Source organism: Mastacembelus armatus, chromosome 23 (assembly GCF_900324485.2).
Source record: "Mastacembelus armatus chromosome 23, fMasArm1.2, whole genome shotgun sequence".
In the NCBI taxonomy this organism is placed as follows: domain Eukaryota; kingdom Metazoa; phylum Chordata; class Actinopteri; order Synbranchiformes; family Mastacembelidae; genus Mastacembelus; species Mastacembelus armatus.
Window position 1 is genome coordinate 7,965,318 of NC_046655.1, and position 26,937 is coordinate 7,992,254.

General features: G+C 41.6%; 1 protein-coding gene across 3 annotated transcripts; it reads right to left on the reverse strand.

Annotated features, from left to right (window-relative positions):
• Positions 1-147: 147 nt before the first annotated feature.
• Positions 148-26,937, reverse strand: prickle1b (prickle homolog 1b). 3 transcript variants are annotated; one of them, XM_026326597.1, is made up of 9 exons: positions 26,723-26,937; positions 8,291-8,389; positions 8,009-8,206; positions 7,193-7,306; positions 5,534-5,671; positions 3,620-3,823; positions 3,310-3,496; positions 2,152-3,144; positions 148-2,055 (listed from the first exon to the last, which is right to left on the reverse strand). In XM_026326597.1, the coding sequence occupies exons 2-9, from the start codon at positions 8,294-8,296 to the stop codon at positions 1,088-1,090; spliced, it is 2,808 nt and encodes a 935-aa protein (XP_026182382.1). In that variant the 5' UTR covers positions 8,297-8,389; positions 26,723-26,937; the 3' UTR covers positions 148-1,087. The 3 variants fall into 3 exon arrangements, with proteins under 3 accessions (XP_026182382.1, XP_026182383.1, XP_026182381.1); XM_026326598.1 differs by lacking the exon at positions 8,291-8,389; XM_026326596.1 differs by lacking the exons at positions 8,291-8,389; positions 26,723-26,937 and adding an exon at positions 12,002-12,128.

The window sequence follows — 26,937 nt, forward strand, 5'->3', positions numbered from 1 at the left end:
AGACTTTGTCGGATTTTGTGGTACCACTTCTTTTAAGAACCTGAGTATTACTTTGATCATGCTACTGAGGGATACTATACTAAAATACCAAAATAAATGTTTGTCTCAGTGCGACATGCATTGCTAGTAAACAATAGATCTTAAAACTTGGGAGAAAAATATTTATTACACGCATCTTTACATCACAAAGCTGGTTATGTCAGAGCAAGGATAGTGAACAGTTGGGCTGAATATAGAAAATGCGAGTGTTCCTGCCATTTGTACACCAGTTGTGAACATTATGGAATATATGTTATAATAGGCATTGTTACAGAGGTAACGTAGCATTTTACTGTGAAGAACATAGTTTATGAAATGGCACCTTCTTTGTCATTTCCTATCTTATATCAACGAGGTCTGCTTGTTTAACATTACAACTACTATTTTTATATCACACACTTAAAAAGCAAATCTTGAAACAATGGATATAAAAATACCAGTATTAAAATCTTAACTTAGTATATACATTTTCCTTTTTTTGTACTATTATGCATTAAATAAGTATTTGGTTAGTTTCTATTTTCTACTTTAATAATCAACAGCTGTGTACAATAGTTTAGGCATTTTACTGTACACAAAAATTGCTGTGAAATGTTTTAGCATTTAAAAAAAAATGTAATGGAAAATGCTGAAGTGAGGAAAAAAAGTCTAATGTCCCCACTTTTCCAAACTGTAATTTTCTCTGTACTGTCTAAAGAAATGCTTCCAAAGTTACCGGTCCACACCTTAGTACTGAATTCTAAATAAATCCAGGATCTAGGCCAAATTTGCTAATGCACAAAAAAATAATTTTCTCACTATAAGTTACAGAGATCACATCTTTCCTTTTCTTAATATTTACCTATGAATAGATTTCTGAGCTGAAATATGATATGCATTTTGACATGTGGGCAGATGCCATCTATTAGGGCATAAGACGCAGTTTGTGCACATGCTTTGTTTTAAACTGCTTCCTAATGGCAGATTTGATCCGTGTAAACCATCATTTGATCAGAAAATCTGACTGTACTGCTTAGCGTAGTGCAGATTATAATGTAAATTCACTCTGTTAAGAGATGATACAGTTTTTAGAGCGGTGGCTCTTTCTGCGACCCGTCTGTGAGACATGACTCTGGGAAGAGAGGGCAGTGACCCTTGTTGGGTAGTCCTCCGCATAGTAGCGTCCAGCAACTCGAGGCTGAGGGATTGGCTGGCCCAAGAAATAGCCCTCCTCCTCAGAGTCTGATGATGAGGAAGAACAAGTAGAGCACCAATCATCCTCATCTTTGTAAAGACCCATAAGATGCTCAACTTGTGGGTTTTGCATGGCATCCCGAAGCATGTAGTCAGATCGGGTTTGGGAGTAGGCCATTGGCAGTCTGTGTGAGGGATGCTGTACAAGCATGGCACCACATGGAGGGTTGATGAGACCTTGCTGTTGTGGCTCGTATGGTCTCTGTGCTTTGTCCAAAGGCACCATGTGAAGGGCATTGTCTGAGCGGGTTTTGCGGCTCCTGTGGTGCCGGCCTTGACGGTGGTGGTGGTGGTACTGCCTACTGCGCCCAAGGTGACTTGTCGGGCGGCTTCTTTCTCTGCGCATATCATCTGGGCGGTACACCCTGCGCTGTGGCTTCTCGCTCATGGGATGCTTTATAATACTGACCTCAAACCCATCACTATATCCATTGTCCACAGTGTCTTCTGAAAACGTGACCATCTGAGGAGGCCTGGATTGGGACTTGCTTCTCCTTAAAGCTGGGGCATGGACAAAAGAAGGTGGGAGGCCTTGGGGGACATGTGGGGACAAAGAGAGTAGTTCTCTTGATGTCCCACCTCTTGTTGCCAAAGCTACCTCCTCTCTCTCCTCATCTTCCTTCTCCATGTTAAGGTTTAGAGAGTTGGTACTGTGGTGATGATGAGATGAGTTAAAGGTTCCCATGTTGCTCATTTTCTCACAGTCATCTGCCACTGTGGGATCCTGCATGGTGAGAGTATAGACTATAGGTCTGTCCCTGCTATCGCCATCCACTGATGCACCTAAAAAGAGTAAGCAGGAGAGAGACATTTTAAACATGTGTTCGATATAAAAAGAAAGCACATCAATTAAATCTATGTAAACGCTATTTTCCTTACCAGTGATGTTCGAGAGTGCAAGAGAATCCATGGAGTCTCCAACGCCTTGCTCCACTTTCCTCACCTCATCAGCAATACACTCCAGAGAATCTTCATACCACCGTTTGGTGTCTGGCCAGAATGCCTGCCTTGTTTTTCCAGGTTGGTCATGATCTTGCTCAAATTCCAGCTCTTGGATTTTTCGGGCACTGGCAGGACCTGGATGACTCCCATAGGCTGAGTCTCCCAACCCATCCTGGGACTGGGCCCAGTACATTTCAGGCATGTGCTGCTTGCTCATCAGTCCAGGGCTATTGGCTCGTGATTGACTAGAAATCTGGCTCTGGGTGGGACTGGCAGGTGTAGGAGAGGAGGCAGTAACCCCTGTGGATGTAGTATCAGGTTTTAGCCAGGGGTCAGAGACACTTATTACTCTGTTTATATCAGTGCTAGTGCTGGGAGCTTTTAGGGGTGGCTGCTGAAGTTGGTGTAACATTCCACGGTCACCAAATTTGAGCAGAAGCTGAGTCATATAGTCCTCGTGCTGGGCCCACTCCTCTGGATCCTCCTCTCCCCCGGCATCCTGCTCCTCCCGCTCCCTCCAGAACCTCTCCTCCTCCAGGCCAAGACGGGCCAGTTTACGCCCTACAATATCAATGTCGCCATCTGCGTCTCCATCATCCTGTCCATTTCCCAACTTGTACTCAAATGAGGGGACTGTGGCAGGTGGATTAAACAGCTGTGACTGTCTCCACTGTTCAGTAGGTCTGCTGCTCTTCCCCATGCGAACACTGCGGCGGGATTCACGTGAGCGGGCAGACTGGAAGGCAGAATCAGACGAGTCAGAGGCATGAATGTCCTCTCCCTGACTGCAGGCCTTTGAACAATAGATGCGACCCTGCTTTGGCAGGAAGGGACAGCCCAGCAAGGATGTTTTGCACTGGGCGCAACAGAAACACTGGTCTGTGGCATGCCAGTGTACACCCTCATATGTCATCTGGGCATGGTCAACACCTGGGATAGGATGGGACGAGGAGAGAAGCAGTGTTATATTAGATATAGGATTGGTATTGAATTACACTAACTGAATCTTGTGTTTGGCCTTAGGGAAAATTGTTCTTTATTCTAATCCCAAAAATAAATAATTAGTAACAAATCTGAATCAAGCATCAAACTTACCAATGTTTTCACCGCAGGCCTCGCAATACTCTGCATATAGTGACTCGAAACAGCCGCAGCAATAGGGCCGGCCATCTTTCATAATGTAGCGCTGCCCACCTAGCATTGTTTCACACTCGAAACAAACAAAGTGCTTCATGTGCCAGTGGCGACCCTCTGCTTCAGTGCACTCATCTGCAAAGATGATCTGGAGGAATACATGCATACAGCGGTTATTTTTGTGGAAGTCTATGGACTTAGTACTGACATTCTCATGATTCATTATAAAACACACACTGCAGCGGGAAATGCTACTACTACTGCCACTTACCTCATCACAAGAAGCGCATCGTGGTTTGAGAAGCTCAGCATGGTGCCTTCCACAGAGGATCTTGCCATTTTGGTAGAAATATATCAGATCCACTAGCAGTTCTTGACATGTAGCACACATGAAACATGCTGGGTGCCAGCAGGGGTTAGGACCTGCTCTGGAGGCAAAAATTGCCATCTCCCCTCCGTTGATGCCTCCACCACACTGACAAACACAAACAGGTGATACATGAGATTTCTATTTCAGGCATCTTAGTGATGTCGTTTTTTATTATGGAGTACAATGAAGAGCGGGGTTCAAATGGGTACAGTACATTCATCATGCAGCAGTAACCTTGCCACTGACAGATGAGGAATGCAACATAAACAAAGGAGATTATGGACAGAGCTGTTCAAAAAATATCTGCCAATGTTTTATCTGCATTCATACTAAGACAAAGGCCAAACAACAGGTGATCATACTGTAAGTGGAATCCGATCCATTCAAAACACATCAGAAATACATTCATACATATATTAATGCATAATCTAACCCTTTTAGCAAAACTACATTACAAATACACAATACTTAACATGTTCTCTCTTGTTGGTATACAGTATAAGTTAATTATTCACTGGGCGTTGCTGAGGAATTGGGCAGCGTTTCTGTCAAGTAAGCTTTAACAGAATGCACACTGGCTTTGGTCCTATGTCGAAATATTGTATGGCTCCACAGAGATCGTCAAACCATGTCTGAACATGTAATTGCGAGTCTTTTTTTAAAATCTAGCAGAGCAATGAGACACCCATAGGCAACTATGGGGTAGCGTGCCCAGCTGTTAGCCATTATCACTGGGGTGGACAGACTGGGGCCTTGGACACATAGATTTTGTGTCTCTGGAAGTCCCTGGGAAACTAGAGCCTGACAAAGTGTGTGTGAACATTAAATTGTACATATGTGTGAGTGATTGCCCACTTCTCCATGATATATTTAATACTTGAGCATGTGCAGAATGTTTGCATGAGATAATGTACGTGCACATGTGTAGGTGTTGTATATGAGTGGTTTTAGATTAAAAGCGCAGTGTGACCTTGCATCCCTGTGTTAGCATCTGTGTTTGAGTGGTGACAGACTTCATCTGCCTGTCGGGGGGGTTGCTGGCCTGCTCTTCCTGGATGCCAAGCACATGATGTTTTTTACACAGTAGTTAGGGCTGAATTCACCAGAAGCCGCATTAACACTAATATTTATACTTATTGCACTGGAAGGAAGTCTTTCTGAAATGTGATCAAGGACAATTTGAAATCCACTGTCTGCTTTGTTTAAAACACCATAACTACATCAGTAACAAACACAGGTCAGATATTATGAATTCAATGTTGTCATAGGCATCTCAAAAGTCCATAAATATAATATACAATTCAAAAAACAGAAACCTGGCTGCCCATTTCCATAGAAAGCCCTGAAACCAGCTGCATGTACTAGACTGTGCTTAATGTAATTGTACCAGCAGATGTAGAACCTTCTGCCACATACTGTGTTTTATTTGGAAAAAAGATCATTTTAAAACTCTAGGCAAGAGTCGCTTGTTAACCTGGGCTTTTTTCAGTCTGTCATGTTGAGATAGATTGGTGGTAGGAAATTGGCAGAGCTCCGCACGAGGAACTGGCCTCTCCACTCGTTTGAGCATTTGCCTCCCAGTTTCCCGTCTTCTGCTCTTTCCCTTTTGAGGAAATTGATGTCTGTGATTAAAATTGTCACATTAGCCAATCAGGATTGTGCCTTGGGCTGTCATGCGTTGCAGTGGAACAGTGGTGTTAGCGGCTTGTGATATATCAAAGAGCCACCAGTTAGTTTCCCGGTTATGGCTATATGCTCAATAAGTTAATCAAGTGTGTGTGTATAGGTATGTGTGTATCTGTGTGTGGAACTTACATTTTCACAGCGGGTGTGTTGCAAAGCTCGGGGCAGGATCTTGGGTGTTCCTCTCCCCAGTGCCTCCCTCTTCCTCTGGGCGCTGAACATGTGCAGCTCCCTCTTTTCCTCCTCTGTGAGTGTGTGGCAATAACGCACCTGGAAAAAAAAAATGGAGTTGACAAAACAAAAGAACGAAGAAGTCAATTTATGGCTACATGGGGAAGCCAGTGCAGAGCAGAAAGCAAAATAGCATTTAAGAACATCCAGCCATTACTGCTGATGGTTCAGCTTTCATCTTTTGCATGCAACTTTGAGGAAATGAATCGCACACAGCCCATATATGGCAGTAAAAGGGTTGAATTAAAGCTAATCCCCCTCAAGGCTGCGTTGAAAAGATGGCGTGAGCGATAATACAAACTCTTCCTCTGTGTTTAGAGATGGTGATAAAGGCTCCAGATAAAAGACCAAGACTAACCTAACAACCAGCTCAGTTGGTCTCTAAACAACAGTAAATGATGCTGCCGTGTGAGCTCAAACACACACATGCACACATTCACTGTCTCCCTTTCTCTCTCTCACACACACACACAGCATTTCTCCCTCCTAACCACAGTTACGCAAGGAATCCTCTGGCAGTTTGCTTCCTCAACCACCAGGTCTGCTGACAAACACCATAAAACCTCTCAGTCAAACACTGCGTGTATGTGTATGTTGGGTGGATTTATTGTGTAACTTCCATGTGTGTATACAGAGACAACTTCTGTCAGACAATAGCCCCCCTGCCTCTCCACTTTGGTGATAACCCCTCCACCATATATCCTAATGTAAACTCTATTAACACAGATGTGAAAGGAGTGCTGGTTTACGCACCATAAAGCTATTATACAGAAGATGCTGGCATGTGCTTTACTGTCACAGGAGGGTTGGGGGAATGTGGCCATTGTTGTAGTTTAACTGGGAAGCTTGTCGAGGCTTTACTCAGCTGCTGGTTTTAACTTTAGTTCAATCAGTGTCGTTTCTTATTGCTAATATGATCTGAGAGATTTCAAAACTACTCTTCTTTCAACTTTGTTTTGTGTACCTGTAACTAATGTTACCTAACACAGCTGACTAGGTGTTGACAGTAGTCGGTTTATTAGTTTTATGTGCCACTGTTGCATAAAGATTTATAATTATTGTCATTTGTTGCCATCGAGGCTAGTTTCCTGTTTCAGTTCTGTTTCTCATCATTCTGCACTAATGCGCGGCCATTTAGCATCTCTTTGTAGTATTGTTGGGCCTCTTTGTGGTTGTTTTGAGTCTTTGGTCATTTGGGTCTGTTTTAATCACTCTGCATCTACTGTATTTATTGTTGTTTTTCGTGTCTGTGTGTCTCCTAACCTCATGGGCCCCCAGGCCTGTGTCCAGCGGGCCCACTCAGCAGTACATCGATGATTGATATTAAATATAAGTTTTAATCAGGTTTTGAGTCTCTTTGATTAGCTCTAGCTGTATTTTTCTCTACACTATTTGCAGTTGGTGTCTGGAGGCTTATTCTATTGATCAGCATGAGAGTTACACAGAATTGACTTTTTTTCACATCTGGAAAAGAAGCAGCAACTCTTGCTGCACTTTTTGCCATAAACTGACCCCTTCCCTGTTGTCACACACTCTGTCACTGTCTGTCATGAGCTCTACCTCGTTGTCATGAGGTGGCAGCTGGTAGAGGAGTTGTCGGATCCTGTGCTTCTCCCCGGGGCTGTTGACATATGGCACCTTGTCCTCTGGTAGACAGGAGAAATACATCTGGACCTGCGGATGAATGAATCTTAAATGTTATCTTGTCCGTCCACTGAGAGGTTTGTTTTGTGCGCTAATTACAGGAGGAAAGACAACAGAGTGCCATACTACAATACTACAAACTAAGATAAAAAGACTTTATATTGTTGTTTTATGGTATGGTCATTTAGACTATATAAACGACTGAGACCTTACAGCCAAGAGGAGGAGGGAAGGGAGGGGAAAGAGCAGGAGTGGAGATATTAGTGGAGAATGACTGCTGCACTTATTTTGGGCCATTCTGGGGCAAATATGTCCATCTCTATCCAGTCCAAAGCGTGAAATCTGTCCACACACAAGAGACAGCAACAGACTGGAAATGTTAATGTTTACCTAGACTAATCCTGTCTGACAGGGGAAAGGGAAACACGGACAAAATTTGGTTTGTCAATGTTCACTTCCAAGAAACTATATTAGAAGATATGCTAGACCCCAAACAGTCATTTCTGTGATTAGATAAACATGTGAATCTTAAATACACACTAATAAATGAGGAGAAGAAATCCAAAGCCAGATGTTGGGCTTGGGCATGTGGCACTATTAATCCGCTAGGATGGCAGCAGTTTAATTATGGGTACATGCTAGAAAATAAAAGCGAGTAGAAAACAATAAGTTGTAGTGTATTCAAATAGTCAAAGTAAGTTTAAGGCACAGTGTAAGAGGCTGTTGCCCTACCTGCTCAGGCCTGAGTCCCGGTGGCACCCAGGCGTACTCCTCCAGTGCGCAGCCAGAGTCATCATCTGAGGTGGAGCTCCTCTGGAAGCCCACTGATACCTTTCCCATCTTTCCACCAGTACGAGCCTCCATCTCTGGGCCTCGAGGGGGAGGGCGCTCCCCTCTCTCACCGCGCTCCAGATTCATCATACACGGCCGCTGGAAAAACATGGGAGAATTTAGGAATCATATTTACAGAGCCTACCTTTCATCAATTTATTTCCATACCCCTCTTCTGTTTACCTTCATACTTATCTATGCCCAAAGCCTGTGGCTTTCACCTTTTCAGTTCTTGTCACCGATAGGATTACTGCTGAGCTGAAACTTTTTTCCCACTTAGCCCTGAAAATAATTCTTAGTTTTAATTTCAGATGTTTCTCAACAAGACAATTCTTTTGCTCCCAGTTTAACAAATCAGCTAGAAAAAAAAACAAAGGAGGAGAATAGAGTTTCTGTAAAAACAAGACCACCACTATCATCTTTACCAATTCTAAACAGACTCTTTTTAGTGTCAGACACAAGAAAAATTGTTATTTTCCAACCCATTAGTAAAGCATGTCATGCTTCCTTTGTTTATCCATTCCAAAATCATGCTTGATAAAATGACCAAAATAAAACTTGTCCGCCTTCAATGGGAACTTAAAACAAACTTAGGGTGATATATAATGGAATATCCTATTACAGTGCACTTATTCAAAAACCACACATGACTCATGCAGGCCTTATTGCATTCATCTCATACTGGGTGTATTTAATAGATACTTCTTTTAAAGGAGAATTGTAGTGCAGCTGTTACTTAGCGGACATCTGGTGCTTTTATCCATTGTGTTACAAAAAGTGCTGAAGATTGTGAAATGTGCAAGCAGGCTAACGCATCCTCAGACCATGATTTATAGCTATGTGCAGGAAATCATTATTGCATTAAAAAAAATAAGACAAAAAAGCTGATAGCCCTAAAGACACTGCATTTGCCCACTCAGAACTGAATCTACTTTCAGCAGCGTTACAAACTGCTTTTTTTCCAGCTTTACGAGCTGATAACAGTTGGACTGTTGCATGAAAAGGGAATCATCCGTCTTGTTGTTGTGTGTCTCAGGCTTTCAGCAGCAGCCCTCTTATCTAGCAGCCATGTTATTCAGAGCCCCCCCCGAGCCTGATAACACCGCTTTGGTATCAAGGTGTTGAAAAAGCTTGTGATTCTTCCTACTCAGCCCTGCCTTTTTGACATGCAAATTTGGCCTCACAATAGACCTTGTTTGGGTAAAAACAGTCAGCAACTTCATGCAGGACCTTTGAAACTGTATGCAGATTTTATGTTTTGCACAAAAGCAGCACTATCATGGACATTAAGGCCTTGATGGCTTCTATTGACCAAACACTATGTCCACTAACTATGGCCGTAGAGCAGTCTGTGAAATTCATTTAGACCAATTCTTATGTCAGGTGATGGCCAGTTGCTAGGATCTGTACAAAAGTTACTGAGGTGGTGTTTGACTTTTTAAATTAGCAAGACCATCTACAGGGTTATTAATATTTGGTTTGGACCCTACCCTGTAACACCCTCCCCCTATATTGCTCAGCTGAACCCTGAATTTCAACCACTTTTTAAATTTGATTAGCAAGAAAAAGGTAATATAAATATAAAACTTTCTTTTGGAAAAATGCAAGAAAATCAGCCCGATCCTATTAGTGTCGATTCTGTTTTCTCCACTCATCCATAAGGCTGCCCACACCTAACCATGTAGTCAAACACCCCAGTTGCAGGAAAAGGGGACTATTTGCATACAGTTGAATAGAGCCCAGGGCTTAAAAACACAGAATTTACAGATTAGAAGTGCTGTTGTTAAAAGTCAAACCAAAGGTTTTATTACAAGACAGAGGGGTCTTTGAGTGTTGCTTTGTTCTTTAGTGACTAATCTGTCAGATTTATGGTAGGAGAGATAATGTTATCACTCAAGCTTCTCCTTACCTGTTCTGCTTTATCTCATCTAACCTAGTTAAGACTAGTAAGTAGAGCAATTAGATGAAGTCTTTTTTTTAATCCCAAAGATTGTTTTGTGCCCCAACATCAGTGGCACTATGGTTGTTTGTATGAGTTTCTGCAGATCACAGTTTAGGAATAAAGGATCATTAATTCTGTTTTAGCTGCAGGTATGGTTCACAGCATAACTTATTCATGGCATCTATTAATGGACACATGCGAAATGTGATGGTAAAAACTGCAGCATCACCAAAATCATAAACAGCAGTGCATTTACAAACTATCTCATATAATCAGGTGATGGTTTGTTTGTATAAATGTTCAGTATTAGCAAAAAAGTCATTTTTTTAAAACCTTATTTCAAATGTCTAAATGCGTGAACAGCAATTAATGTTTTTAATGCATTTTCAGATAATCAATTTATCAAAAAAACTCTGGGGGCTGATGGTGATATATATTTATCTCAACCAACAGTCCCAAAACCCAAAACATTCAGTTTACTCTCATATATGAATATAAAGCAACATATCCCCCTTAAAACAAGCTAAAAGCAATGAATGTTGAGCATGGCTGTCAATCAGCTCTTTCTGTCTTTCCTCCTCTGTCCTTCAGCCCTCCTGCCTCTCATCCCACAAGTTACAGGGAAAAGGTAACTGCGGATTCCTGAGCCAACATACACAGCAACTCACATTTCACCATGTCACCTCTTGGCAATAACACAATGGCTGTCTTTGTCAAAATAAAAAACAGTATGTCCACCTATTCCTCCTCTAAATCTCAGCTGCAGTGGAGCCATGACAGGCTGAGAGGGAGGGGGCTAAGGAGGGAAACTTATTTAAAGAGGCACAACATTGGGTCTGTGTAAACACGGGCGAGATGTAGTCCACTAACGGTTAACCCTCCCCTGCCTAACTGACACTTTAGAGAGACTCTCCTTCACCAAGGAATTAGCTAATCAAACAAGTGTTATTTTCAAAGCAACACAACCCCAGGTGAGCTTAAGGGATACTTCCTCATTTACTGAGATGTATGCCTGTCACAGATTGTGCCAAAGTGTATTACATTTATTTAAAATTGGCATATTAGTTACAGCTTTAGTTACCTGCAGTTAACTTGAAGGACAGGTTTGGAAATATTGAGTATTTGTTGAAACATTACAGTGTAGACCTAAAGACACATGAAGTGAAGAAACTACAAGTAGATCATCCCCTGGTTGCAGTATAAGTCAGAAGCCCACGCCCCCTCCATGTTAGCATTAGCCAACATGGGGACATTAGCCAAACTACAAATTCAAAGTCCAAATTAAATTTTTTCCCCAATTTTAGGTAGATATTAGTGATTTGTGTGCCAGTCATTTATATAAATGTGATTTTAGTTAATTATTTAATCATGTAAATAATGAAAAATGTATTATGATTGACAGCTGGTTTTCATATAGCGGCAGTGGCAGGACATGGTGAAGAGTCGTCCATCTTGATATACAGTCTAATGCTGGACCCGAAATGTCCTGGGATTTACTTTAGAAAAAAACATTAAATGCTGAGTCCAAAGGCCAAGGTCACTGCTTTGTGACTGGTGAGGAGTGTTATTTTAAGGCCAAGTGGGTGTCATGTAAGACTTAACACAGCTGGAGTGAGCCCACCGACACACACACACACACACACACACACACAATCACTTCACACAAATGCAACATGTAAGAACTAACCATAAATCATGAATAGAGTTGTGCACTCGTAAGAGATCACGTCTCAATTTAATCAAAAGCTAAGCTTCTCTTCAGCTCTTTTTCAACACTTTCAGCCAAGAAAATCTCCCACAATCCATTGCACGCCTTGTCATCAAGAGATCTGACAGAATTTAGATGTAAACATTTTTCATAGCAGAGCTACAAAGGTGCCTTTCATTCTACAGAATCCTCCTTCATTTGTAGGTTTACTCGTTTAAGGTGTACTAGTATGTTTTTCTCTTACCCCGAGGTAAAGCATCTCGTTTTCCTCCTCCAACAAAACAAGCTCTTCTCCAGCCCACCGATCACACAGAGCTCCAGCTCGGGCTACATTTCTGCAGTATCAGGCTGTGCGGATCCACGCTCTAATCAGATCCAGATCCAACTCCGTCAGGAAGAATTCCCCCAACCTTTCAACCTTTTTCAAGTTAGCTGCGGTGAGCACAGTCTGAAAGACTATGCTGCTAGGGAGCAACTCGTTTAGCAATCCCACATTTTTGAGGTCCAAAAAAAGGGACAGCAGAGAGGTGATGTCTCTATCTGGAGAGCCTCTGATCCCTGTGAGTGTGTGTGTGTGTGAGAATGCACTCTTGGGATGACCAAGCCTTGTCTGCCCCTCCCTCATCCCCCCCCTCCAGAGCAAATTGCCTGCCACTGCATTTCTATCACTTACACACATATACACACACACACACACACACACTTCAGAGTCAACAACCCCCTTCTATCTCTATCTCACCCCTTCCTCCACCACAGTGACACCAAGCCCTCCACCCCACCCCCCAACTTGGCAGCAGGATTCCTGAGAGCCGGACGACATGTCCACTCTACTCTCACAGCTCTTTTAGCCTGTCTTATTCTCTCCTTCGCTCTCTCTCCCTCAACATTTCTGTCGTACTATGATCGATTGCATTTCAGTTTTTATTTAAAATGCACATGACTAAACACTCACTGTCACGTTGTTTCTAGAGGCATCCTGTCTGATAAGATCTCATGTCATTTGCTCTAATAATGTCAAATTAACTTGTTCTCAGCTGCTGATTAAATCGCAACAAAGTGTTTTTTAAACTAGAGCTGTAAATGGGAGTATTTACATCTTACTTGATGAAAATGAACCCTCATTCCCACACAGTGGCTCCGTCTCCCTCCTGCACCGCCCCCCTTCCTATACAAGTGATTGAGTGAGGGGTCCCCTCTCCTCATCTTGCACTTCAGCTATGGACAGACTATGAGAAAATGGGTTTCAACATTTCTTTTGTAAGCTCATTCTTTAATCCGTTTGTGACTTCAGCCGGTCACACTAACATTTGCTTGAAGAAACTGCTGACACTCCAGCAGAACTACAATATAAGTTATCCACTATGAGAAAAAGCTGGCACCTGTTTTAGTTCTTATAACATGTGAAAAAAGTGCATTTTTTGAAGTTTGATGTGATTTATTTGGACTAGCTCTGAACCATCCCTCATTGTGGAAGACTGAAAAGCAGCAATGGCTTAATTTTAAAGCGTCTAAAATGACAAATGAGTTTACTCAATTGTCTGGCAGACAAAGACTCCCTCTCCCCTGACAACCTCACAGAGTGACTTGCATAGAGGGCAACTGAGCTGTTTGTCACATGCCAAATTACCTGTTACAAATGAGAAATGACTGTGTTATCTAGCCAGCTCAGAGGAGCGAGATAGAGCGAGAGATTCTCAGTGAGCATACAGATAGGGCTGTCTATGTGCTTTGCCAACACGGCTTTCTTTCCTGGCATACCAGCGCATATTTGAAATTGAAAGAGAGAGAAGCTTGGCAGTCCAGAGGGTAAAACCTTTCAGAAAAGCTCTCAAATTTTCCAGGGGTCTTGGCACTGGTCTGCAAAAGCCACTTTGTGTTTAACCCTCAAAGATGTGCATTGAGTTTCCTGAGATATTTATCAGGATATACATTTCGACAGCTTCGGAAAGCTTATTTCAGGTAGATGGGTAGAGTGGAAAATGTGTATTTTTTTGTGAAAGACAAGTACTTAATTCAGATAACTAAGGCAGACATTTAGTGGGCGAGGAATGCATTGGTGCTAATACAGGACAGGTCCGAGGTTGAGTGGCTTGATTCCAGACAATAGGCAGATATCAGCCTTTCAGACTGGGCCTGGGCTTGCAGCCAGAAAACCATGGTTCTTTAGAAAACACAAGGGGACAGTTGACCTTGCTGTCTCCTCTGCTCAGAAGAGAGGAGAGAATGCGATAGAGCAAAAAACTTCTAAAATGTCTTATTGTTAGTGTTGTAGGTCTCAGTTCATCTACAACTGAAAGCCAAACAAGATAATGGATAAAAGGTTTTAAGGGGTTCTAATACCTAAAACCAAAGCTTTCTGCTCCAAAAATAAAAAGAAGCACCATGTTGCCTTCTACATAACATAAGAACCTGATGCGATTCTAAAGAGGATTTTTTTCTTGGAGCTTAGCCTTTAAAAGGCAAAGACATCATGTATCAGCATGCTGCAAAGCCACTGGTCATGTTCTGAATGGATGATACCCTGACCTCATTCACGTGTCTGAGGCTGATGAGTAGAGACTAACTAATGGTGGGTTTATGCAGTGAACTTTGACCCTTTTGATGCACAGTTTCACCAATAGCTCGAAAGCTGACATTGTTAATGTTGAAAAATGGCAAGTGCTTATATCAGTCGAGACAAGTAGTTTTTTGACAGAACGTAACATGGAAGGACCTTTGGCTGATATCCACTATGAAATAAGAAGGTCTTAATGGCCCAAACTATCCTTAAACTCAGTAAAGTAACAAGTCATTTAGACAGAATCTGTGTCATCAAATCTCTGAAAGGACCTTCTATGTTTTCGTTCCTTGGCAAACACTTTAGGATTCAGACAAGATCTAATAGACTTTACTACACATGAAATCCAAGCCCGAGACTGGATTACACACTGACTCGGCACACTTGCTCATTCTTGGCTGAACATTTCACCCATCTATTGAAACAGAACTCAACTGGCAATTTGGCCTTTTCTTCACCTTTTGTGCTGAGCGGACATGCTCTTTTCTGGGAAAGTTGTGCTTCATTTTAATTTATAAGCCATTCACACCTGGATTCTAGTTCCAGCTCTTTGTTTCATCCCCAGGAGGCAAAGTGATCCCTTAAAATGCAAATATCAAGGCACACGTCACTTCTGGTTGTTGAAAACAGAAATCAAGGACAATGACTTGTCTCAGCTTGCTGCAGGACAATTTGTCATAAAAGCCCAAGTCAAACAGTGCATGTAGACCATTCCTGATATTAAAGTAGCATAAAGTGCAAATACACGATGAAGTATACGATTGTGCAAACAGCTCTCCCACAGAAGATTAATACCTGTGTAGCACTGAATGCAAGTTATTATCTTTTCAGAACAGTTATTACTTTCTCTCAATGTTCATATAATTCATGGCCTGCACACGTTCGGACAGTCTTTCTCATGGGAAATAATGGTGTTGCACTTGACTTGTGAACACAAGATCTAGCATGAACAATTGAAAAAACACCAGGCCCATCACTGTTAGAAGTGGCTGTGCTAGTTGCTGGTTTCCCAAAGTCACAAAAATTGTCAGATGCAGATCCCCCCAGATTCTCATGTCAAAAATGTGTGAGTGGAGGGGATCAGGCTATTGGATGATCTGGTGAACATTTAATTTGAAGCCTACTGTTGCCTTGAGCAAGACATTCAGCCAACAGCTACAAGAATAACACTGGAAAAGGTCTTAAAACAACAAATATCACTGTTGAATGCAAACTGGCAAGCCCTGACTGTTTGGGCAGTTGGAACTTTTAAAGGTAAACTTGATTTGATGATAATGAAGAGTGATCTTTCTGGTCATCTCTAAGGCCCAGTGCCATATGAATGAATTTGTTACTAATATACCCAAACCAACACACACACACTACTACTGTATCTGGTTTTTATTTTAATCAGCAGTGCCCCACATACACTGGCCAACAAACCAGTTAACACACAAATCTGCTTCACAAAAGGACCTGAGAGCTACATCTCAATTCACATCCATTGTGATTCCAGCATTCAACCCCATTCAGCCCCATTCAGCCCCATTCACGCTGACAGACGCCTCTCAGCAGCCTTTCACACCAGGAAATGGATCTTTAGCCCTCGCTAACAAGACCCACCAGCTTGACTTGCTGCTGTATTTCAGGTCCCTGAAAGTGCTGTGGAGTGGTGTCGCCAGTTGAGTGTTAATGTTCCCTGACACTCCGAGGCCAAGGGTGATTTAAGTTTCTTGTCATAAAACCCTGTGCTGAGATTTGTCATTCACCCACAGGTGTCACCTACACACCTCTGGGACAATAGGAGCTGCAATAAATGTGCTATAAAATGCAGGAAATGTCAAGTAAATAGGATGGGAGCTTTGGTAGGGATTAAGATGGAAAGCTTCAGTTTAGATTCTTCTTGTCCAGAGCCCTATTTATACCATTTACATGATGCTGATTTATTTAGGGATTGCAGTGCTAGCTGGTCAGTCCACCAATTTGGTCTATTGAATGGATTGCAGTAGAATTTTGTACAGACAGTTGTGTTGCCCAGAGGATGAATCCTGCTGACTCTTCTGACTTTACATCTAGCACCACCAGCAGGTCAAAATCTGTACTTTTCTTGTGAAATATCTTAAATACTGGATGGATTGCTGAAAAATTGTACCAACATTCATTGTTCTCACATAGTGGACTGATTTTGGGGATTCTCCTGACTTTTCTTCTAGCGTCCCTATCAGATCAAAATAGCTTATATATTTTGGTTTTTTCCCAAATGCTTGCAAAATAAATAACAGCATCTCAAGGTGCTAATTAGTCAATGATAGTATGTATTCTAATTCTGCTTATGTTGCTGTATGTTCTAGATTTTCTGTTTGTTGTGACTATTTTCGATTGAGAGTGAATGGTCTGTTAAGGTGAGGATCTTTGAATGAAAATACAGGTGTCTTGTTTTGACTGACTTGATTCCTGGGGAATGTCCCCATCTGATTGGCCAACGACAACATCCTGGCTTTTAGGGCCTGTTTCCCAAAGGCAGCTTTCTGACACCATCACATGTTTTCTGTTCTTGGCCTCCAAACTGCTTTGTAGAGATTTCTGTGTGTTAGTCTTAAGATTGTTGGTCCAGGTGTCCATGTAGCCAAGAGTATGTTTTTGTAAATTTTGTTAATAGTACTGAAGCTGTCGGGCAAACTGCCATTTCTTTTGTACTGTTTTCTCCCAGTTTTCTTCACTCTGGGGAGTTAGGTTGAGTAAATGTCTCTTTGTTTGTATCCCCCTAGAGATTAGTCAGCACTTTCTGAGGAACTATATTTGTTAGTTTGGCCAGTGTTCACCCTGAGTTCCATTTCTTGAGTTTATTTTTTATAATTTTACACTTTGGGAGTAAAAGTAATTTCACTTCATCTACAATTTGGAATCCAGACTTTGGTTTGAGAACCGTCCTGTCCCCCCCAGACAGGGGTATAAAAACCTCCTAAATATCATGTTAACATTTTTCATTATGAGCATGTAAGCCTGCTGATGTTAGCATTGACCACGAAGCACTGCTGTGCTTACACATGCTCACAGGATGTAGTATGGCAGAAGTCAAATTTAATCAATGTGACAGACCTAGTGGGGTTTAGCTGTAGATGGCATCTTTCTTTTACACATGTATCTTAAGACTAGACATGGACCTTTGTATGCTCGTGTCCTTAGTGTTGGTGATTATAATAAAGTTACCGGGGTTTGTTTTGGGTTTGGAAACTAGTGCTGACTTTAGTCATCTCCAAATAGCCCACAGCTGCTATTAAATGTTCCCTTCATTGTCTTCTACAGTAGATGAGTTTGGATACATTATTCCAGAATAGAAATAAATACTGGTTCAGTGCAGCTACTGTACATGTGTACCTGTCAATCCTTGTTTTATTCTGTTGATGTTCCTGCATATGTGGCCAGTTATTCAGACATTCAAGTGGATTTTCTTTAAATCCCTTCACAGCTCACAGGCTAATTGCAGTCTGTTATTATTTCAGGGCTAAATGGGGTTGTCAAAAACTGAACAGAAGCTTCTTCCTGACGTGTCAACAAATAAGCTTCATTATTGCTATTGTTTTTCGTGATTTGGCAGAGTTCACCTCGTTTAAATTACTTTATACATGTCATTACCTGAATCTGACTGCATGCAAGTCCTTGATGTCCCTGTAGGCTATAATGTCTTGCCAAGCCAAAGTATCCTCTTGGATATAAACTGTTTCATCAGACTGTGAAGGTAGTTATATATCCTCTGTGGAAAAACAACTCATAGTAGATGATGAAATGTATTCCTCTCCATTTTAAAATAATGCTAACAAAGACCTCAAGATATCAAGTAATGCTCTTAATTATGCCTGATATAGTCGCAGTTGTACAAAAACTCCTGCACTTGTAATTCTTGAATGCAGAGATGATTAGCATCTGCCTCAGTGTCCACAAAACAAATGATGTTGATAGGATTGAAGCCTGTATTGGTCCATAATATAACATAAACAGCTACATTAACTGAATCACTCTCAGTGCATCACAATGTTAGAATTCCTAAATAATACCAGGACAAAACTTTGATAGATTCTTACTGCTTTCATGAGTATCTGGGATATAAGTGAGGAACAGCTTCAGAAACCTATAATACCTACTAGGAAATCATAAAAAAAATATATTGTTATAGTGCTGTGTGTGTGTATGTGTGTGAGAGAGAGAAGGGAGACAAAAGAGAGACTTGTGCATCCCATCCAGCACTAATTTAATATTGTTAAGTGATGCATTCCTTCTTTAATAAAAGCCAGAGGTCACTGTAACGGCCATTGTGAAAGGAGTGTGTGTGTTTAAAGCATCTTAATAAAAAGCCCCAGGCTACTGCGATCAAATTGCCTCATACACCACAAAGTGCAGTTTAAGATGATCCTCCAAAGAAGAGAAAGAACAGACAGATATTTATAACTGAAACAGAGGTGAGTGGGCAACCGATGATAAAAATAAAAAAAAAGTCAAGAGTATAAATGCAGTTGTGCATCACTTGAATGGTATTCAATTATTTCTACTGGGCTGAAACTTTGAGTGAATGAAGCATGATGAGGCATTCTTACTGCCGTTACATGACGTCCCTCTATCAGTCTAGGTATCTATCTGACTGATTTATAGTGTGTTGCAAGTTTTGGCCAAAAGAAACAGATAAGTCTGGGATTTTAATGAGCTGTGCCAATCTAAATACATTTTAACGTTGCCTATGGAAAACAAATCCATAAAAAATATACACGCACAAAAGAGAATGCAAAAAACAGCTAAATATGATGACATATAATGCAAGACAAGCAAAAGCATTGCATCACATTTAATGTGGCAAAGATGTTTGTGGTTATGTGTGTTTGTGTGTGTATGCGCACGAATCCCCCATGAGTTTTGTATAAGAGATAGATGTAGGCCAGGGATTGGGGTTGTGTACACAGAGGCTTAATGACAGGATCCTAGAGGGATGGCACATCAGTCAAGCGGAACAGACATACACACACTTATACACATACACACATATAAATAGGCTGTGTATTACACAACCAGCACCCTCACTTTCCCATAATTTAGCGCTGGAAACGCAACAAGAGCTGGGAACGGCGAGTCTGACCAAGTTCACAGCCCCAGGCACTTTGTCACACTCAGGCTGCAGTGTGGCCTACATGGGCTGGCACAGTTCTCAAGGCAGTATAGTGTCGGAGAAGGGTGTGTGTGTGAAACCATATAGCCTTTAGTTTCACAGCACATTCCCTAGGTGCTTTTTTGTTTAGCTTTAAATGGGTTACCAAGCCAGTGATTCAGAGGGAGATTTTGAAGACAGATAGCAAAACAGCTGAGTGATATTAGCTCAGCACGGCAACGGTAACATTTTGGTGGCGGGTTTGGATGCCATGAGGGCGACAGATATCGAGGTTATGTGTCATATGAAAGTTGCTTTGAGTCCTGTGCTCAAATAAACTCACTATCACAGGTAAAGTGGCAAGACTGGCTGTTTTGCGGGGAGTTGGTCTCCCTCCTCTCCCAGGGACTGTGGTTGACTGTGGCCAGGCATTCCACACTGACCCTTGAGTAGCAGACCTGAGGTTCACGGGTAAACAGACAAACTGTTTGTGTAATTTTGGGGCCTGTCTTACCCCCTCACTGTCTATTTCTCCTAGCGTTTTTTTTTTTTTTCTCAGCCAGCCATATCCTCATTTGGCCTCTCTGTTAATATGGACCTACCTGACAGTTCTGACTAAAACCTTCTGGGTTTACTATCAGTCCTGCTCGGCGACAGCCTCCACTCTCTAAACACACTGAAGACTAATCTGTAACAGATGGGAGACGAACCTGGGAGGAAGTAGTATAAAAGGATATACAGCATATTTGTACCCCTCTGAAGCAAACAATAGGGTTTCAGCAGTTACAGGCGAAGCCAGAGGAAGGTTGTAATGATGTGCACAGCAGCGGTTCCCAGGGGCTTAACTGGACATATTAATTGAATATATAAGCTGTCCATCTCCAACCAGATGTCTAAAATGCCCTGAGGGATATTCCTAAGGGCCTTCTATGAAGGGAACGCTCTGAGACTCACGCAAAGTATTGGATAAATAAAAACATATGAATATATACATACATATATATATATATATATATATACATATATATATATATATGTATGTATGTACATGTGCAAACAATCCTGCACATGTTGGATTTCACGGGTGGCTGGTTAGGGATAATGAACGCTTTAGCCCCCAGTTTACTGTCTGGTTTTCGAGGTCATTAGTGTAAACACAATAGACATTTATTTACTATCTCATTAATGCAAGTGGAAATTTAAGCTCCCTTTTACCGGCGGGAAAATAAAAGATTTCACAGCACCAAAACCGAGAAAACAGTCAAATCACTATTTGTGTTGCTTTTGCACTGGGAAAGCCCCAAGCAGGTGCTACATCCTTATGTTCTTCTCTTGTAATGAGATTGCAGCCAGCAGGAAGAAACACTGAAAACTACACTTACATATTATCACCATTTCAGAAATGTGAAGGATGGTACATTTTCTTATTTACACCACTATTCATTACTGAACTGCATTAGCATTAATTTATGGTTTTGGCCACTTGGCAATTGTAAGTCCAATATTAACTCTCTTTTTAGCTCAGTTTTTGGTTTCCACCAGTTCGTAAGAAAATATTGAGCTTGTTGGAAGCTAAAAAACATTTAGCTTGTTAGGTGCTAATGTTGTCCGTCTGCTGTTTGGTACTGGGCAGGTGGCAGGTACGAGAGTTTAATTCTCTTTTTGTTGAAAATTGTACCATGACAGCTGTGAGAATAAACCAGAAAGTAAAGTTGTGAGCTGTGAAACCAAAACAATGGGCTAACAAGATGCTAAAGCACTTCATAGAGGTGTGAGGAACTACAGTCGGGTGACAACTGTCTAGGTTCGTCACTGATATTGACCCATTTCATTTGATTTTTAGATTTTGATATTTCAAAATTTTACCATTTCACACTGAAAACAAGACTCCTGTAGGTGCTCATACAAAAGCAAATGTGCAGCTTTTGGCAAATTTGGTGAAAATCCTGTAATCTTCCCCACCCTCACTTACACAGTATTTATCACAACAGGCGATTTCCTGACTCCGGGTGGCATCAGATTGCATTGAGCTATTTCCCTTCTGGATGAATTAAGAGACTGGTATTCCTCTGGGATAGTGTGAGGCCACATTGAGATGCAGTAACAGATAGGGCATGTCCCCCCCAGACCTCTGCAGAGACAGACGACCACCCAACACCAAAGGTTCACCTAGATGTTAAATATATATTCCATCATACAGGTTCGTTTCTAAAATTGTGCAACTTATTTTTGTAATATAGGTTAAAAAAAAAAAATTTCTACTTCATCTGCTTTTGTTTCGTTTGTTTTTTTCAAAGGAGACTGACAATGATTAGTTCATGGAAAAAACAGACTTTGATTCATTAGAACATCTTGTGCCATGTGAGACTTCATGCATATTGAAAGAGAGGTGGAATGGTAAAAAAAGCAGGGAGGGTCGGAGGGAGGCAGACTGTCTCTGATTAGACATCAACCTCAGGAACACAGTGTCCAACACTTGAGACCACAAGAGACTAATTTAAGGAGGAAAATAGAAGCTAAATCATGTTTTCTCATCTTCTCAAGCAGATTATTACATTTTAAGACATTTTTCAAAATGTATTCTTTGCACACAATTGCAAATTTGTTTTTTTAATGGAACAGGACTCCTTTTTGAACATATCCATTAGTCCAGGTAAACCAACATGTTAACATGTGTTTGCTGTAGTGGTGAGGCATTTGTTACACTATCTTAAAGAATTAGAAAGGACAGTCCTTCAACTGAAGCTATTATATGAAATAACCAAACATCACAGTGTGAAACATGATCACCAGAGTTGGACTTAGGAAACAAACCAGGATTTGTTATGGAGACCTTTCATGTTTTTCCCAATGAAAAACAAAACTGAAAGCTATTATTTGTGTTCTGCCTCAGGGTGGTCATTTGACTGGGAATAATTATGTGGTTGCTGTGCAGAAATGTTGTGTTCCTATATGTAAGACTGCGCTTCTATCTATACTGTTTACCTTTACTTGAGCTTTAAAGCCTTTTAATTATTATCATTTAATAATCATCACCTTTAATGTCTCTATAACTACTGTGGCTGGCGACTGGCAGTGTCTGGGCAGGTGTGTGTATCTGTGTGTGAGTGGCTTTAATCATCATCAAATAGAGCTGTGTGTATAGGTAATTAAGGTGGTGCCAAATCGACTCTCACTCGGAGGCACAAGCCAGGAACTCTCAACAACGCTTCAGTTTTACATCGCTTAGCAAGTGCTGTGGGCAACTTCACTTCGGCTCCGCTGCAAGTTTTAACACAGAAACGAGAGCAACTCCCTCTCAGAGTCCATTAAACAGCTCTGATATTCGTCTAAACCCTGGATTACTTTTCCTCTCCACAAGCTGACCATAATACCAGGCTTGTGGGGCCAATGTGACCTGCAGGGTTTTCTCTGAAACCACTCACTGAGCACAAGGATCATGATTAGTGTTCATAGATCAGGGACTGTCATCGCAGCCCCCCCCCCCCAGACATACAGTTATACACCGCATCACCCCTCCCTTTAGCACTTTATGGCTACTGCAAAACACCATCAGACTTGCTCCAAACCCTGACACTTTTAATTGAGTTTAATTTAGACACTCTTGTTTTGCCCAAACTAGTCCAAACCCCACTGAAAAAGCATTAACTCCTTGGCACTTGAGAAGCTGTAATCAGAGAATGTTTGTTAGTTTTTACTTGACTTTATGATTAATACAAGTAAGTTCCTGCACTTTTTCTTCTAATTCCCCTCCACACAAGTAGTAATGTTGCAAATTACTCTTAATGGGTGGTTCCCTTATAAGATTCAGATCATTGCCTTGAGACTTCTTTTTATTTCTCTTCTTCCAAGAAATGTCTTGTTTTCATTGTTCACTCTTGTGTTTCTTCTGTTCAGTGATTGCCCTTCACATACAACTACAAGGGATAGCTGCTTGGCAAGAATGTGTGTGTGCATACCTTGCTCTGTGTGTGTGTGTGTGTGTGTGTGTGTGTGTGTGTGTGTGTGTGTGCGTGTGTGCATGTGTGCGCGTGCTGGTTTGGAATGATTTACACAACCCCACAGTCGACTAATTCCAGTATAACAGCACAAACTTGCCTGTGTGTACACATGCTGGTCTAAGCTATTAGGCTGACAGAGGTGCACAGACAGTGTTGACTTACTAATAGGTGGAGGTCTCTCTCTCTCTCTCTCTCTCTCTCTCTCTCTCTCTCTCTCTCTCTCTCTCTCTCTCTCTCTCTCTCACACACACACACACACACTTCACATTCATGTTTATGTTTCTTATTGGTTCCATTTATTTAATCTAATGCCAATCTCTGCTCCAACTCAAACACTGGGACATAAGAAAACTGTGAATGCTGCACAACCTCCCTGAACTAGAGTCGTTCAGCATAAAACCATCTTAAAGATATACACCATTAGTTTGGCTTTATAATAGTACACACTGTAAATGCCAGAAACTGCTCTAAAACACTGTGTTCATTATTGAGGACAGTCAAAAAGCCCAACTTAGACTACCATCCATTAAAAGATCCAGATTTTGTCTTTATGTTATTTTAGCTACTGTTAATCTCCTTTATTCTCTCTTTAGTTTTGAATAAAACCATGTGAAACATGGAACATCTTGAGCCCTTAAAGCAGTTTTGCTGTCGTGATCAGATGAGGTGTTTAAGGGAGCCAGTGCCTCTAAAGCCAGAACACCCTTGGTCGCTTAGCAAAAAGGTTTTCCAGGAGAGTGTCCAACAATATCAAAACAATCTCCAGGCTGGATTTCCTCTCTGGCAGTCAAACCATCACTAAAGAATGAGAATCTGGGATTCGTGTGAGAAAATTAGGATCCGTAGGATGGGACCTCATGTTTCTAAAAATACCACTCTGAAATATGAGTCTGTCCATTTAGAAATCGTGCATAAACAAAAAGTCGACAGGACATTCAAAACGTTATCAACTCATATGACGCTACATGTCCAGTCCTGAAAGGTCAGCTCCTCAAGATCTGCTTCACATCCTCCCCTCTGATTGACATCGTCCCCAGCTAGAACATTTTTCTCACTTTGACTTGTTTAAACAAAGTCAACCCTTGGACCCTGGCTCTCATACAGCTAACAAGACCCTTCTATCAGACTTCACCGTTAGACATGCAAATGTCTTAAACCGTGTTCACGTTTGGGATATCTTATTTGATTTGTTGATGAGAGTTAGATGACAGGACTGAGACTGATGTTATGGTTGGACACTAAATCTGAAATATTTTCTTAGCAGTGGGAAACACTGGACACAAATAATGCACCAGCTGCACGGTCAAGCTTTCTATAGCTAAAGACTGGAAACATGGATACCCCAAGCCTTGCTCTGTCCATGGGTAACGAAATCTGCCTTCCAGCACATCTAAAGCTCACTTACTAACATGTTCTATCTTGTTTCATTTGTACAAAAACCAAATTGTAAAATCGATTGTTCTTAGTTTTATGGTTGGTTACGTGTCAGACTATTTCTTGGCGGAGTGCAGTGACTCCCTAGAATCTCTGCTGGCGGCCTGGCAATTGTGAGAGTGATGGTGATGGCAAGACTCCAGACTTGTGTAGATAAAATGAAAATATAATGTGTTAATTAGTGAACTTTGCAAATATTGAGCAGAGCCAACAGTTTCCCTCAGCTAAGCAGCTCCTGGCTGCAGCTACAGATTTAGTTTACAGCCATGCAGAAGCCCAGAATGTGGAAATATTTAGTCAGACTCATTTCAGCGTCTTTTAAAAGCACAGAATCAGCGTTATATCTACAGCAATCAGTAGTCACGCCAAACGTACTGATCATTTGTGCTAGTGCCTGACTTGACTCTTCCATGTGGTCCAAATGGGTGACTAATTAACAGCAGCTTAACTCCTGAGCCAAAACACCTATCTCACACACACACACACACACACACAGTAGATAGACATCCAGGTTTATGAGCACTTGCAACCAGTACCACACACAAGCAAGGACTCGTGCGCGCGCGCACACACACACACACACACACACACACACAGAGATACATACTCATTAACAAAGGCCTAGCATTACTGAGTATACCCCCAGCAAAGTATAGAATAGTCTGGCTGACTTGCCTCCCACAGAGGCGGACTACACCTCAGTCACCTGATCTTCGCTTCTCAGATCCTGGATCAGTTAACTACAGGTCAGTTTGTAATTTCCTATCCACTGACCAACCCTGTATGAAGACCTTGTTACACTGAGAGCACTGCCAGAGGAAAAGAAGTTTTTTTTTTTTTTTTACTTAAGCTACAGATCAGATTTAAGAAAATAGGCATTCATCTGAGCCTGGAAATGCCACAGTGGAGTATTCACTTAAATAAACAAGCAGATCCAAAAAAAGGCTGCTGCAGCACCTTCACGAATGTCTCCTACCACTAGGTGCCACCACTGGCTTCAGTACAGATCACACTGCAAGAAAAGGTCCAACTTAACACGTCACTATAGGATTCATATTCAGGGTTTAAAGGTTTTCTTTATGCGTTTTAATGCATTTTTGTACAAGTACTTTGGTGGAAACTGTAGTCTGTATCTCCAGCCAAGGCGACTTACATAAAGAAAATCAAACTAGAAAATCATAGAACAGTTTGACCGCACTGAAAGAGACTGAAGTTACGTTTCTTTACACCTGTTTTATAGGTAGTTTCAAGTCTTATTTGTGATTTAATACGAGACAGCGCTTTTCTTGGTTAATTGTTCAGTGTGGCTGATGTGGCCGCACTTTGTAATGTTGCTGTGGATGTGGGCTGTGGTCTGTCAACGCTGATGTGATTGTGAAGAGTTTGAGAGAAAACTAAGTGAGCTGTAAGGAGAGGAAAAACGCAGAAAACAGTGAGAGCGAGACAGAGACCACCTGAGTGACAAGCAACAGCTGAGTCCACACATCTGGAACCCAAAATGCGACCCTCCATTAGGTGCGTCTTTACGCGCACACACTTTCCAAGCTAAAAGCCCCTTGACTCAGCCACAGATTCACCCCCCCACCCCCCACCCACTCTCCCTCTTCAGAGAAATTGTGTCCCTGAGGAGCTTCAGCGAATCTTTCTTCTTAGTTTGGTGTGTCGGACTATGAAGTAATGGAGAGACAAATCACTTCCATCTTTGCCGGTACACGATTCATAAAAAAAAGAAAACAAACAAGCCTCTAGGCTCTTCAGTTTTTTCATGACCACAAATCCCTACTTTAACGCATTAACGAGCGTCTTTTTAACATTTGGAAAGCTGAACTAATAGTTCTCAACTTAAAACGTGATACTCACCTCTAAGAGGCAACAACTTAGTCCGGTGTCCGGGTCGAATATTCCCTTTATCAAAATTCAATCACGACTGTGGAGGCATCCGGGCTGATTGCGGCCGACAAGCACAACTGTGTCCAGACTGTGTCAGCTCAGTGGATGTAGTCTTTCAGAGCATGGTTGTGAAAAGAGAGACAGGCGAAGAAGGGACGCTCACCAGGGCTGAGCGCCGCGCAGCT